Source organism: Tiliqua scincoides, chromosome 2, assembly GCF_035046505.1.
Source record: "Tiliqua scincoides isolate rTilSci1 chromosome 2, rTilSci1.hap2, whole genome shotgun sequence".
In the NCBI taxonomy this organism is placed as follows: Eukaryota; Metazoa; Chordata; class Lepidosauria; order Squamata; family Scincidae; genus Tiliqua; species Tiliqua scincoides.
The window spans coordinates 152,140,971-152,156,833 of record NC_089822.1 but is presented as its reverse complement, the minus strand read 5'-3'; the positions used below and the strand labels follow the sequence as shown (position 1 = coordinate 152,156,833).

General features: G+C 46.8%; 1 protein-coding gene across 3 annotated transcripts in view; it reads right to left on the bottom strand.

Moving 5' to 3' along the window:
* Nucleotides 1-15,863, bottom strand: part of CYTH1 (cytohesin 1) — a 56,835-nt gene that overhangs the window by 3,096 nt on the left and 37,876 nt on the right. For 2 of the 3 annotated variants that reach the window (XM_066613674.1, XM_066613675.1), the window contains exons 2-10: nt 15,138-15,220; nt 13,309-13,373; nt 10,868-10,934; nt 9,575-9,693; nt 8,805-8,885; nt 8,454-8,566; nt 8,180-8,328; nt 7,912-8,024; nt 725-803 (exon numbers count right to left, since the gene is read on the bottom strand). In XM_066613674.1, the coding sequence (XP_066469771.1) occupies nt 725-803; nt 7,912-8,024; nt 8,180-8,328; nt 8,454-8,566; nt 8,805-8,885; nt 9,575-9,693; nt 10,868-10,934; nt 13,309-13,373; nt 15,138-15,220 (869 nt within the window). The remainder of the gene's footprint in view (nt 1-724; nt 804-7,911; nt 8,025-8,179; nt 8,329-8,453; nt 8,567-8,804; nt 8,886-9,574; nt 9,694-10,867; nt 10,935-13,308; nt 13,374-15,137; nt 15,221-15,863) is intronic. The other variant, XM_066613672.1, reaches the window with a different exon arrangement.

The following is a 15,863-nucleotide window of genomic DNA, read 5'->3' as shown; positions in this document are numbered from 1 at the left end:
AGGTTGTCCATGCTCCAGGTTGTTCATTCTAACATTGTTCTGATAATCATTAAAAATAAAAGCCATTCCTATGATTTAAGAAAATATTTTTCAATAACAAAAATCACTGTATTACTACTTACTCCCCAAGTTGAATGGTAAGATTTCCCTTCCCCCAGGCAGATTCATCCCTGAGAGCCAAGATGGTGTAGTGGTTCTGAACTCAGACCTGGAAGTTCCAGGTTCAAATCTCTGGCTCAGCCATGAAAACTTCCTGCGTCGCTCACTATCTCAGCCTCAACAACTTCGCAGGGTTGTTGAGAGGACAGAAGGAGGGAAGGAACCATGTACTATCCCTGAGCTCCTTGCAGAAAGGGCCGTACAAAAATGTGAAAAATAAATAATAAAGCTAAATTGCAGATGGTAGCCAAATTATACTGTTGCAGCAAACACAAGAATTTCCTGTGGCTCCTTAAAGACCAGCACATTTATTGTGGTGTAAGCTTTCATGACTCAAAGTCCACTATAAACAATTGATCCCTAGTGCTATTATTCGTGGGAATAACTTATCACTCCATGCTTGGTGAGTGTAGCTACACGCCCTACTCCAAATGCACACTCAGCAATGGAATTATCTAAAGATTCTGACATACCCTATGGTCCCTCTTTCAAAGTTACATATTAGCAATCCTATTGTGAGAGCACATGTGCATGTACAACAACTTGTGCACCCTCTGCCACTCACCGTGGTGTACTCAAAGTAGTATAGGCAGTTGTCCGTCAAGATGAACCAGCGTCGTTTCCATGTCTTCACCCGGCCACCTGAACAATGGAGAAGCAAGCTTGACAATATATGCCCAGGCCTGAAGGCGGGCTCTGGACATGACAGCAGCTAAGGCAAAGGCAGAGCTAGAGCCTATGGACATGGACAGGCAGTGTCTGAGCGAGCAGTGTGAAGAGCGCAAGCAGAGTCCATCCCGTACCACAGCAACAGGTGGCTACATGGTGAGTGCAACGACCAGGGAAGGGAATAGGAGGCGAGGAAGAGGCCAGGGATGTGCCCTGGTGCATACTATGACAGAAAGGGAGCAGCTGTGGATCTGCTGCACAGACTGGACTGGGGAAGAGGCACCAGTTTTCCACTGGTGCTGGGAAATGCTCAGGTTCACTCTGGGCAAAGCCTGAAGCTTAACCAGGACTGCAAACAAACCTGGTCTCCATGAGAATCTGCTTGGCCTTGGGCCACCCTCCAACACCAGCAACCTGCCACAGCCAACCCCAGTTATTTTAAAGGGAAAACTGGGGACATGTAGCGTAAGCTAGGGTGCAGTCCTAACCCCTTATGTCAGTACTTTCCAGCACTGGCATAGCAGTGCCAATGGGATGTGTGCTGCATCCTGCAGTTGGGTGTCACTCACGGAGGTCTCCTCAAAGTCAGGGAATGTTTGTTCCCTTACCTCGGAGCTGCATTATCCTTATGTCAGTGTTGGAAAGGATTGTGTCCTTACTCTACAAATAATCTCCCCGACAAACAAGGGTCAAGTGGATGCTTTTTGACTCCCATCCAGTGTTTGGATGCATCAGCCATTTTGGTCCCAGGCTGTGGCCACCAAGAGTTGACTGCTCCGACACATACTATACTGGGCAACAAATAGGGAGAAGCAGCAGTCCTGGGATTATAAGAGATGAATTGGGCCCATTAGAGGAATAGCTTCCCTAACCAGCCCCAGGGCGGCTTTCAAGCAATGCTTTGGCCTACAGAGTTAAGCCAGAGGTGACCAAACAAGACCAGATGGGGAAATTAGAAGAGCATCATTCCATACAGGAAAAAGGAAGTCAAGAACAGGGCCTGACTTACATACTCTGTTTGTTCAAGCAAGCATCTCTCAGAAGGGAACTTCTCTGACCCAGTTCCTATGATGGAATAGGAGTATGGCAGTTTTTTTTGGAGAGACCATCCCCTTTCCACATGTATAAAGATGGTAGGTTTCTTCCCCACTCCTACGATGACGCTAGTAATTGAGTGTTCAGGTTCAGCCAAGAGGACAACAGGCAGGATACAAATCCAGGGCCTTGCATAAGGAGAGAGGGAAGCATACCAGTTTCTGCACAAACTGGGAAACATCCCTTAGCCCAGATCATAGGTCCTGTCAGGTAAGAGACCTTAAAACTGCCGAGTCATTGCAGCATGTACTGAACAGCAAGCACAGGCAACGGTATCCAGGGCAACTGCAGCCAAAGCTGCTTGACCTCATTCACAAGGAAATGATGAGCACAAGACACTGTTGCCCACAGGCCTTTCCATCAGCTGGCCTACTCCAATCTAAGGCTGTGGCATAGTGCAGGCTCCTGCAGATATATAGAGAGGAGAAGCAGGACAGAGACTGCTAGAAAGAGCTGGGGCTGGAAGAACAGCTGTGAGAATCTTCTGTCAGCACTGGCCCCTTTCTGAGGCCCAGGGGAGTGGAGATTAGGCAACAGATGAAGGGTGCAGAATTCAGAGGTCTAGAGACCCACCCACGAGGCCCTGGCAGCCACAGACAGGCACAGACAACAATGAGGCCTCATTCAGCAACGCAAGGGGAAAAAAATAAAAGACAGAACAAGCCAATTGCTCCAGAGAGTGCCTGCCACAGTCCCCAGGGAACACAGAAGCCCCCACCTGTTGCACCTCAACTCAGTACATTAAAAAGAGCCTCCCTTCCTCCCAGAAGAGTATACAGAGAAACAGCACCTAGAGTGGACCGAGTTGGCTGCCTTTTCATGCAAGGCCCATACAGGTTATATGAGAGACAGAGAAGGAATGTGTGCACACAACCCAGGGACCAGGCTGGAGTGTTACTCACTGAAGATTTAATCAAAAGTTATATAGCCAAGGGAGAGGTCCTGGATAACCAGAGATTCTTACTTGACTTCTGCATGCTTGGGCAGGCACATAGTGGTCGAAGATAATGCACATAGGTGAGTGCTCACGACAGCCATATGTGCCATACAGCCATGCCCACAGATGCTAAAACTTTCAATTTGGCTTCCAAATTTTGTGTTACTCCAATTTGCTGCCGAGCTTTGAGGCTGAGAGAATAGGTCTTGACATCCAGTATGCAGTTCATTTCCCTCAGGCATGAGATACAGGCAGAACGACAAGGTAGGAGTATACCAGATGTAGTTAGGGTTTTTTAAAAATTATTAGTAATTGTCTGGGGGTTCTTAAAAAAACCACAAGAATTTCAGTTGATTTAACCAGATTGTTTTAGGCCCTTCTGATTGCCATTAAACTCTTGAAACACTGCTGCAGATGTATACGTATATAACAAATATGTTAAATTCTGCCTTCCATCACAACACATGAAAGTCAGCTTTCCAGAGGACTAGGACTTCTCACACATGAACTCACTAAGTGGCTTCAGATCAGACCTAGAGTCATTCCCCATCTATAAAATGGAGAGTGACTTCCTTCATGGGATTGTTGCAGATATCAAAGCAATAAGGTCTATAAAGGATTTGCAGTGTTCTATAAAGGGATTGTTAGAGCCATGACAATAGCACAAAGAAGATATCGTCAGCTTTGTGACAACTGCATATTTTGACTGATGGTGCTGCCCCAGCTTACTGTGGTGCACGATGCACACCAGCAGTCTTTTCCTTCACCACCTAGGATCTGATCACTGTGACCTTCGGCACACATCAGCTCAACAAGATCAATAGCATCTTACTAGTCCTTCTTACGCAGGCATCTTGTCTCTTTTGGCTGGGAATTGTTAGGGCTTTTCCAGACAATGTCTTTCCCCACAATGGTAATGCTGCTTTTGCTTAACACTAGCATTCCCTTTCCCCACAGATAGCAACCAATGACAGACTATTTGTCTTTTAAAAAGCTATAGGGAGGCATATACTGGGTAAGCACATAGTAAACACAGACAATTTAAGACTGGCACAGCATTCAAACTTGTGTGGGCAGGCAGGCCTTGCAATTTGCCTTGCCAGTGATGTAATGTGCACCATCCAGTAGGTGCTATCCTGTCACAGCCACAGCCACCTTTGGCAGCTGTGCTTGCTAGGATCAGAACTGCAGTTTTCCAGTAAGGTTAGTTACCAGTTTGAGTGCTGATGAACAGCTGTTTCCCCACAAAAAGGGGGGATATCATTGGAGATGTCATTACAGTTGAATTACGTCATCTGGAAAGGTCCTTCTAGAGCAGTGATTTTCAACCTTTTTCATCTCACGGCACACTGGCAAGGCACACCATTTGGTTTTTTGGCAATCAACAAGGCACACCATGCTGCCAGTGGGGGGCTCACATCCTCCAATGGCCCTATTAATAAATGACCCTCTCCCAAATTCTCGTGGCACACCTGGGGATCATTCACGGCACACCAATGTGCTGCAGCACACTGGATCAAAATGGCTGCTCTAGAGCAACAAGTGAATTTGAAGCATCACATGTCCTTGTCAGCATTTCTTGACAATCGCAAACATTTAATAGCAAGCTGTGGTAGGGTAGCTTGTCTCTTCTATACAACTGCAGTATCACTAAACTCCTGTGTCTCCAGCCCAAATAAAGGTGTAGACCTAGTACTGCGACTGGGAAGTCCTTATGACTTTATTCTCCCTCCCCATCCCCACTAAAGAATGTGTCACACATAATGCTGACATTGAAAATCCTGGGTATTGACAATGCCAGACTTGGCCATGGTTGCACCTGGGACCTTCTTGTTAGTTGGTACATCACACAGGAAATGGGTATTGACAATGCCAGACTTGGCCATGGTTGCACCTGGGACCTTCTTGTTAGTTGGTACATCACACAGGAAATAGGTGCTCCTACTTTCCCACCCACCCTCTCCCCAGTTCCCCAGGGACTGTGCAGCCAGTTAGCAACAGTGGCAACAGCAGCAAAAAGACTATAAATCACCAGCAACTAAAAATAAAGAGAACAGAAAAATAAACAAGCACGGCAGCACGCCCCTGGCCCCAGCAAAGCCAGCAAGGGGATATGAGGGTACGTACCTCCTGAAGTTTGGGGGGCAGGGAAAGGCAGAGCCAAAATCATGGAAACATACAAATGAGGGAGAAAAGAAAATTAAAAACAAAGGACTTTAAAATTTGCCCTGGTGCACACCCCAGTTGCAGTCAGCAAAGGGTACTGCCCAAGCTAAAGGGTTCTGAGCAATGGGGAAGAGGTTGGTCAAAACGTTGGTCTCAATGCTAGGCCAATTCCTGGCCTGATGTACTGCAGGTTACCCTCTCCACCAGAACACAGAGAAGGCACATGCCCATCCTGCAACTTTGGGGACACCAGCATGCCAAAAACAACATAGCAGCCTCTGGAACTCCTGGCAAAAATGTTCACCCTGCTCCCAACCAAGGATACCCCGGCAGTATCATGAACCCCACTGCCACAGAAATGACGGTTGGGACAGTTAGTGATTTTAGTGCTGAGGCAGTGTGCCGGGTGTTAATGGCCTGCAGCCAGGACATATCTGGAGTCGTGGGTGAGGATGACATGCATCACCAAGGGCACAAGCTGGACATTTGCTGCTGGGATACAGCCAAGGGACAACCAAGACCCATTTCTCTGAGCTCCTGCACTCTCCTGCATAGAGGAATTGCCTCTGGTGGCCACCACCTCATCTTGGAGCAGCAACAGACAGAAGGACCTCTCATTCAAGGTTCTTAGCCTCACCTTCTTTATGTGCCACCCTCTGTGGTGGGACTGTATCCCAAAATGCCTGGGATTCCTGGGCCTAATGAGTTAAGCAAGCAGGATACCATCTGGGACTTTGCTGCTATAAAAAGCCAGCAATGTGGAAGAGCTCCTGCACAGTAAGGGTGTTTCTCCCAGGGGACATGTCCCTGACAGTTCAACCAAAACCCCATCCAGACATAAGGAGCTTGCACATTTTCTAGGAAAAAGGATTTGTGTCTGCTAATGCCATGTCCCTTTATTGCACTTAAGTTAGCCATAAGAAAAGTGTCCAAAGTTGGCATCCCAGCTGCACTGAGATTTCAATGCAATGTTTGTAGTTATTGCACTCATATTAGTATGTTTTGAATCATAATTTCAAATATTGCTTCAACATTTGAACTACAAACTTCTGTTTCCAAGACAGACATGCACATTCACCACAGGTCTAGGGAATGTCTCCTGAACCAGGACACAAGAATCTGAATCTCACTTCCAAATTTGTATTTGTTTTCAGATCAAAGCTTCTTTTACTGGACGGCAAGGATCAACACCAAGCACTAGCAAAATGCTTAATATGTCACATACAGCTATGGCAAATATTGCTTGTATATCAATGCTTATCATCCAACTTGCCCATAAGATAGCTGTGTTCTCTGCATTTTCTCTGCTTGTTCACTTGGCTACTCTAGCCATCCATCTGCACCAATCCAAATGCCGTTAGCTAAGGCTGGGTCTGCCAGGATCAGTCTCCAATAGTTCAGCAACAGTCACCACAAGCTAGGACTTTAAATTCAAATTCTACTGCATGCACAGTACAGTTGAATGGGATACGGCTGTAGCTCAGTGGGACAGTATGTGGCTTGCATGCAGAAGGTCCAAGCCCTGGCAAAAACAGAGTTACCTGAATTAATGGTCTGACTCTGTACAAGGCAGCTTCAGGCATTGACAGTTTAATTACGCTGCATGGATACTGGAGCTGTTCTTCAGCTCATGCATGCCAATGGCTGCCCTTTGCTTTGGGAGGGGGAGAGCTGCTGTGCAGGGAGAGGAATTTCATCTGGACCACAGGGTAGGGTTAAATGCCCCCTCCCTGCTCAACACAGTGCCAATCAGACCACAATCATAGCTGTTATTTACAGTTTAAAAATGAGCATGCAAGTGCCAATGATGCAACTAAATGCAAATCTAGTTTAGCCTTAAATTTAAGTCAATCTGTTCTCTACTGCAGCAGACTTGAAGCTGAGCTGCCCCGGTTACCAGCTTCATGGATTGTAACCTTGGCTATATACTCTGTTACTTTTCTTGTAACAACCCTTGACTGCAGGGCCATGATCAAAAGGAAAAGAAAGAATGGAATTTAAAAGGTGAGAATGGAGAATTCAAATTCAGGGTTCAGCCTCAGCTCTGGTATCATCAGAATTGCAAGGGGTGTGCATCTCCCCTGAAAATCAGAAGCATCCATTTTTTTATTCATTAAAAATACTCAAAAGTAAAAAGGTTACACTCAAACATAGATGAGTAATTCCATCACTTGCCTTTCATTAAAGATTCAACACTGCAAATTTGAATATTGAGAGGGTCTGAGTTTTCAAATTGGATTTGCAAATTCCAAGATATTTAAGAGCCTCAAGGAACCACCACCAGCTAGGAACCTGCTCCAGCAAAGCCATGGCAAGCCACCAAACATTTTGAGTGAGCAGGAGAAGGGTGGCAAGTGCTGCACAGGAAGGGCTGGGGAATGCCTCATTCATGCACTGCTTTGTGTGCATAGACAGGATGTGTGAGGTGATGCCAGAAACTAGCCTGCAATGTGGAGGTGAGTAGTGTAGTATCCTGGTTCACCCTGAAGCTTCTGCTTAGGCCACAGTGATTAAGAACGCTTGGAAGCAGGGAAAACCCAGTTTTGCCTGTTGCACCTGAAGTATACAAAATCCATGCATCTTTCCTTTCGTCATAAATATGTTCTTTCCACAATCACAGCAAGAATGGACTCGCCATGCCAAGGTTTAGGAAACGACAAGAGCATTTCAGTTAGGACCCTTCTTGCCAATATACTCTTCAGCCAAGATAAGGAGAAGCCTCTGTGTTTTGTAGTGGGCACTCTTGTGCTGGAATGTGGCCACCAAGCCCCACGCAAAAGAAGTCACCGGATTCCTGCTGAGCCCCATGCTCCCTGTAACCAATTCCACAGCAACCACATCCCTGCTCCCTGTGGCTCAGGTTGTGCTTTGCACAGCCACACTCACCAAGTTTCAGAAGCCAGCCTTCACGATCTGGGTTGAAAAAGGTGTGCGTCAGGTCATTGCCATCATCCTCCGGGATCTTGAAGGGCTCGTTTTTTATACTCTCATAGAGATTCTGACAGAGGGAAAGAAGAGCACGGTGATCACTTCCACAGCAAGGAGCTGCACAGCCTCTTCTGGAGATGCAAGTCTCCTGCTTCCCAAAACACATGATCTGCCAGACTCCCTTGTCATCAACGTGCCACATCACTCCCTCCCCACAGAGCTCACCCTGAGCAGCTCTTCAGGCAAGTCCCCACCATCATTGATGCCACGGTTCATGGCGATGAAGCGCTCCACTGTTGGTTTGTCTTTGACATTGGGGTTGTGCAGACTGGTGTTGAGCATGATGATGGCAAAGGAGAGCACATAACAGGTATCTATGGCAAAAAGGGGGAGAGATCAAGGTCGGGGTGGGGAGCCATTTGACTCTCAGACAAGGCCCCCACAGAGTGCTGAACTACATCCCTGCAGTCTACACTGATCAGAGCGATAATTCCAATACCTGTGGACTGGAAGACTCCGGGGTTGCACTGACAATACCGTTGTGCAAACGCCTCCATCATTCGGTCAATCTTCTGTGCCTCACCCGGCAGCCGGAAGCTCCAAAGGAACTGTCTGTGGGGACAATAAAGAAAGCCATTAGATATGCAATTACTCTGCCAGGTTGTAAGAATGAGGTGGGGGAGTATGTGGCAGAAACTTCCACTCAAAAAGAATGGCTTGGTCTGGGTAAAGCCCATGCACTCTTGACTGCATACCTGACTTCACTGGTGCAGGAAGCAACAGAACAGGGGAGTTTTGGTCAAAGCTCTGCCCTCATCCCCACCCCACCCCCCTCATGACTGCCACTCACCGCAATGCCTGCACCAAATTGAGGTCAGTAAACTCATGCAGCTCCACAAATGAGTGCAATACTTGGATATTGAAATCATCTCTACAGGGAAGAAAAAGAATAGAGTGAGTGTGGAAGGAAGAAAGTTACTCTCCAGTGTAGTGGCCAAGAGCATACCATTGCCACTCCCTTACTGCAGCCAAGGGGTATTCGGTGTTACGTTATCTGCCTTCTCTACTACAATAATCACAAACAGAGATATGTTCAGGACTTGAATGTGGCCTGGTGTCTATTCAGCTAGCAGCAGCAGCATTCCAGGTGGCTAACAGCACAGGCAGGCAGGCTATTTCAAGGCTCTATAACTTATGCAGTGCCAGGCTACCTCAGGGCAGCCATGCCAAGTACGTTATGCCCAGCTGCAGAGAGGGAGAGCACATACATGAGCATGCACAAAACAGCAACCCCCCAAGAGTTAAATATCTGAAATTCCTCCTGGCATTCCTAGATCTTCTCCCAACCATGTTGAGCAGACTAACATTGGGCTGGTTGCAAACACTCCCACTGACCAGGAGTATTATAAACATGAACCCCTGACCAGTGCAAAGGTAAGGTTGAAACGATGCAGTACAGCAAAGAGTTTAGCATGGTCAGCTCTGGAGATCTCCCAGTTTCAAGTCCTGGCCCCTCCCTGAATGCTGCTGGGAGACAGAAATTGCTGCACAATGATGTAGTTGCTATGAAGGAAAGCCGAACATCTCATGCAGAGTCCCTGCAGGCTCCTTCTCAATTACCTTTCACCCAAGTAATCGCCAATTGCAGTCTTGTTGAGCCCTTCCCCCTTATAAAGAAACTGGGCAATAGCATCACAGGTGTTCTTCAGCAGATCATTTTCAATCAGGAACTGGATCCCCTGCAAGCACATAAAGGAGAAGGTGCTTTTCTCTGGATTCCCGCCATACATACTACAGCTACAGGAGCCTGAAACATCGCTAACACCATCCAACATGTATATAGTAGATTTCAAATGCCTGAAGTACATTACAAGTATTATTTTGGCAATCTTTTCTGACAGCCCTGAAGGTAGACCATGTTTGAGTGTGTTATCTGCTGCAACATGCATTTTGGGGGTCATTCTGGTTTACTGATTTGCTTTTATCGAGGATTAATGTTTATGCCCTTGAGTATCCTCATTCAGTAGGATAAACCGTACAATTCCATATACACCTGGCTCACAACTGACACGCTTTGCCACTATGCTGTAGCTTCTCTAGGAGTGCATCTGCCCTCTTGGCATCACAAATGTAAACCAGGCTGTGGGGATTATCATAAAACCTAGCCACTCATAATGGACAAGAATAGGCCCTCAGTTTGGCTATACTTGTTGAAAGAGGTGACTAAACAGCCACCAGGTAGATGGGACTTGTCAGCCTGGGAAGGCAGCTCATCTGAGAGAAGGAAAACTCTGATCCCAAACCTCCACTGCCTTGTGGCTACATCCAGTTATGGAAAAGGCTTCAGGAGTCAACCTCGAGGCAAAATCCAGAGCCGGAGTCCCTGAAGCAGTTCATGGCTGAAAACAGTCACGTTCTGGCAACTCCTGCAACGCCGCTGGAACCAACCGTATTGGCTTCTGCCTTTCCATTGGACCATTTCAGTGATGTGGAGAGGGGAGATTTGCTGCAAGGGTAACAGTCTATCCTCCATATCTACTCTACCCAGGCTTCGTGCACTGGAGAGGACATTCTGTTCCAGAACCACCATTCAGAGCGTGATACCACAGTCTTCCGAGACTATGGATGCCAACAAGGTAAGCCACTCAAGACTCTGCTGCTGCTAAAAGGTACAGCGCAACTACAGGTCTTGGGCATTTGCTTCCCTAAGTGCCCCGGACAGGAAGGAACTGCTCAGAGTAGGATCAACAAATAATGTGTGGAAAGGGACTTGCACCTAAATCCAAGCAGGGAAACCAAAACAATGTCAGTCAGTCTGCATCCGAAAACTTTAACTTTGCCTGCAATGAAGGACATTGCTGTGCTCCAGAGCTACAGCTGCTGTCAGTTCCATAGTAAGGCAGCAGTGGTTACCTTCTTGGGATCCATGTTGAACTTCTTCCTGCCCATCGCCACCTGCTTGTTCCTCTGCATGGTTTTCCTAGAGGACACAAAGGCTTAGATTTGTGACCCTCCTTCTAAAAGAACAGCGCATGGACACAACTTCGCAAGCTCCCTACCTGCAGCTCAGGCACAAGCCAAGCTAAGATTGCAGCTGCTCTCCATTCCCATATTGGACATCCCTTTCACCCTCCCTCCCTCCCCACTCCCATCGACAAACCTTCATCTTTAAATACAAGGAACTATGTTCCCCACCTCAAGAAATAAGACCCCAGTACTCAGTCCCAATGGAGTATTGTGAAACTTGAATGCATCACAGCTCTGCTGCAAAGAACTGGCATCTCTAAGGAATAATCAGTGTGCCCTGATGTGTGAGAGGAGGCCAAGCCCCCTGGGTTGCTCTACATGGCAAGTGCCTGGGTGCTACATGGAGGGGCAAAGGAAACCACGCTGAATGATTGAAAGAGACGTCACATGTCAGCTTCTATTGACAATTAGAACTACCTAATCTGCTGGAAACTCCATCTGCCTCAGTTCAGAGTAATAGCCTGAGACAGGGAATCTAGTGCCAGATGGGAAACCAAGACAAGTCTTAGAAAGAGCCTGGGTCAGGGAGAAGACTCACAGTCCTGTGGACAATAAACCAGGCTCAAGACTCCTTGATGACATAAAGGAAAACAAAAATTACAGGTACAGGTGTAGAATGGGCAATACCTGGCCTAGCAGTACAATGAGTGAAAGGGATCTTGGTGTTGCAGTGGATCAGAAACTGAACGTGAGTCAACTGTGTGGTGTAGCTGCAAAGAAGGCTAATGCAATTTTAGGTTGCATTAGTACAACCATAGCTTCCTAGTCACAAGAGTCAGTGGTTCCACTTTATTCCACACTGGTCAGACCTTATCTAGAGTACTGTGTCCAGTTCTGGGAGACACATTTTAAGAAGGATGCAGCCAAACTGGAGAAGGTCAACAAAGATAGTCAGGAGCCTGGCAAACAAGTCCTATAGGAAAGGTTGAGAGAACTAAGTATATTTAGCTGGGAGAAGGGGCTGAACGGGCTGAAAGGGAGAAGGCTGACGGGGGCAAGGGAACTGATGGTTTCTCCCATGTTGGAGGTCTTCAATTACAGGCTTGGCATTTTGGAGATGCTCTAGAAAAGATGACCCTGCTTCTAGCGGGAGTTCAGATTAGATAGCCTGAAGGCCCCCTCCAACTCTTTGTTTCCAAGAAGCCTGGGAGTGCTTGTTTATTTTAAAACATTTTACTTAGCCTTTTCCCTTCCTAAGTGATGCACCCAAGGAGGCTTTACAAGAAAAAATTAAACACTAAAAGCACCTCAAAAGTCAAAATGTACACAACAAAAAAATAGCAACAACTGACCTCCATAAAATCAAAACCAACAGAATCTCAAAAATAGAACATTAAACCAACTCAGGGTCAAAAAATCAACATTCCAGATTCAAAAGCATAGCAAAAAAGGAAAAACTAAAAGAGGTGGCAAAAGCAACAGCAAAGAGGTAGCCACTTCATTTCTTGGGGCAGGAAATTCCATATAATGGGTTCCCAAACAAAAACAGCCCCCCACATTCCCATCACAGACAAAGCTCCAATAGTGGCAGGACACCTAGATGGCCTCAGGGACTGGACAGTCAGATATGGGAGGAGACTGTTCTTCAGGGACTTTGGGTCCTAAGCTATTTAGAGCTTTAAAAAGAACCAGCATCTTAAATTACATGCAGAAATACTGACAGCCAATGCAGCTGGTGTAATACAGAGTGAGCCTACTTATCCACGGATTTTTCATCCACAGATTTGGCTCAATGCCCCCATTCAGCCACATTTGGCCCAACTTGAAGCCACCAGAGGGGACTGGAGCTGTGCTCCAGTTGTCTCCGGAGGCTCTTCTGAGGCCTGTGGCAGCTGACGGAGCCACCCTCTCCAATGTGGTTTCCTCCAGACTTGACAGGCCCATGACACTTGTATATAATAGGCAAAAAACTTCCGTGTACTGAGTCAAGACAAAATCTAGATTCTGGACATATGTGCAATTAAATCCAGGCTCAGAGACTATCATTCCTCAGACAACTGAACTCAGTAAAATGCATTTTCCCAGTCTGCTAATTGCATGGGAGAGTCTCCAATCAGGTTTTAAATAAAAGTTCATCTCCTTTGAAGCATTGCTTCACACACAGCTTGGGCCAAGCCCCATTTGCACTGAAGTTCAGACACTGACCTGGAAACTGACATTTCAGTTCCAGTGGATAAACTTGACCCTGAATATCCAGTTAATGGCATAATTCACTTCAGCTCTACTAGAGAGTCTTTACCAACCTCCTCTATTTATTCTCACTGATTTTTCCACTTTCACAAAGAAAAGATCTCCCTCCCCACCTCTCCAACAGAAGCACCACTCACCTCTCTTCCGTGGAGCCCAGGTTCTCAATTTCATTGGTCACCTCTGCTATCTCATCTTTCAGACGCTGCAAAGAGGAGAAACAGAAGCAATGATTGAGGAAGCAATGAAGCACCCCTTGCTCAACCAGGGGTGGAGACAACATTTAAACAAGATACCCACAACTCTCTGAATGAAGGAGGATCGATCATGTCAGCTTCATCTGACCTTTACACCTTTCCCAGACCTCAATAATCCAGTTACAAGAATGACCAATTGAGGGCAAGGGCTGGATCCAGGAGCAACCCCAAAGGGAGGAGCAATGCATACAGAGCACAGAACAGGGGGGTCAAGATCCACAGCTATTTAGAAAACAGGTCAGGCCAGAGATCCTTAGATAACATCAAGGGAAGAAGCAGCCTGGGAGTGCTTAGGCCAGGCTGCTGCTCACAGGACCATACAACCCACCAATGTCACTTCATCAATAGACTGCCAAGGTATTTCCCAGATCTCAGACCACATCACCACCGAAACCCCAGACTCTTTTCTGCTGGGCAGAGTCTTTGGGGAATAAGAGAGCAGGGGCCTTTCACAGACCTCCTTCCTGCTCTCCTCTGCTCCCTTGCCCAGAGCCTCCATTATACACCAATCACAGCCAAAGCCTGCTGCAAGCACCCAACACCCTGGGAAATGAGGACTGGAGAGGAACATGCCAGCCCATCTTTCCTATGAATGCCAGCCTATGGAAGGTACCAGCATGCCAAGCTCTGCTAGAAATGAAGGAAGAGTGAGCCCCTGGGGCTAACACAATTACCAGGCTAATCTCATTAGGAAGTGTCCACCATATGGCAGTGATTAGCCTCCGATACTGCCTTAATTATGGCTGATAGGATTGATGGGCAGCCCTGCCAAGCACGGCACCCATAGGCAAAGCTGCTGCAGGGTAGGAGCAGCCCATGCCACAACCAAGAAGATGAGTGCTGCAACAAGCCATTAGAGGATATAATGAATGGGGAGGAGGTGATATTATGTAGCATCATTTTGGAACAAAGTCCCCATCCTGAAAAACTGCAGGGTCGAGTGGATATTCCATGCCTGGCAAGGAAAGAGGAGGTTGATTGACATGATGGGAGATTCAGACGCAGAATCCCATATCCCAGTCCATTCTCCCCAACGTCATTGTCACAAGGTGCATCAATCTGACATGCCAGGGTCAGAGGCGGGGGAGATTCCCCTCCCCACCAGCTCAACGCTTAGACATGGAAGATGCATTTTCTAATTGGACCCCCTGGCTCTCTCTCACCTCTCTACCTCTGCTGGAGTGGCCAGAACCATGGCTGCTTCCTGATCGGCCGTGACATGTGCCCAAGACCCAAATGTGCAAACCCTCCAGGCTGCCAAGCACAGAATCCTTTTATTTGGGGGGGGGGGAAGAGAACCATAAAGAAGTGGTGCCTGTGTTCAATTTCTAAAATGAAAAATGCCAAGACTCCGGACAGGAAAAGAACATTTGCTACTAACCCAAACAGTGTGGGAGCTGGCTGTGGTTGCTCAGATGAAAAGAAAGTCTTAACATGCTCAAAGGCATTCCTTGATTTCTGCTTCATATCTCCAGGATTGAGCTTTGGCATAAAATACAGCTTAGCTCCCACAAGAATGGGAGATGCCCACCAGAACAGAGGTGCCAAGCCTTAAATTCCAGGGACACTGTGCCTTGAGGGAGGGAGCGAGCTTGGAGAAGGCAAGAAAGTATTGGCTTCTACTGAAAATGACATACACACTCCTCCTCAGTCATTTCTGGTCTCTCTCTCTCTCTCCTCTATTTCCCTTCCATCTGCACCCCTTAACATACCTGTATGTCCGCCAGAAGCTCCTGCTTGCGTCGGCGGATGTTCTCAAGCTCTTGGCACTCTTCAGGGGTCAGGTCGCTGGGCACTGCAAAGATAAAAGACAGACCAAGGAGGGTTACTTATGATGTAGATCTATATAAATTAAGTGATCAGCATGCTCCTGGTGAGACAAGTGGATTCTGATATAATCTCTGCAACTTGATGCACTTCTTGTAACCAAAAGTCACAATGCACTGTTTATATTGAATATGCGCCGTTCAACTCCTCTCCCTTCCCCCACACTTCACTTGTATTCCATTCTTTTAGATTAAGTTCTTATATGAAATTCATGTGACTTAGTTTACCCGATTTAAACAAGCACGCAACTAGCAAATTCATGGGAAACTGATGGTTCAACCAAATGATATTAGCCACGACAAGCCAAACACAGCCTCCATAATTAGAGGCAGTGCATCTGAGGGATGAATGTAAACAAGGTATGGTTATTACATGATGCCCAACTGATAAGTTTCCCAGAAACATCCAGCTAGTCACTGCTGGAGATGGAATTCTGGACTAAGTGGTCTTTTGATCTGAACTACCAAAACAGATCCCTGGAGAAGCTCAGTGCAGCTTACATGAAGTTCCCAGGCAGTCGCTTATACAGGCCAAGACCTAGTAAGCTTTTATAGCAAACAGCATCACGTCCCTTCAAATTGTCTTTTTCCTGCAAGCAAAACTGCTGTATA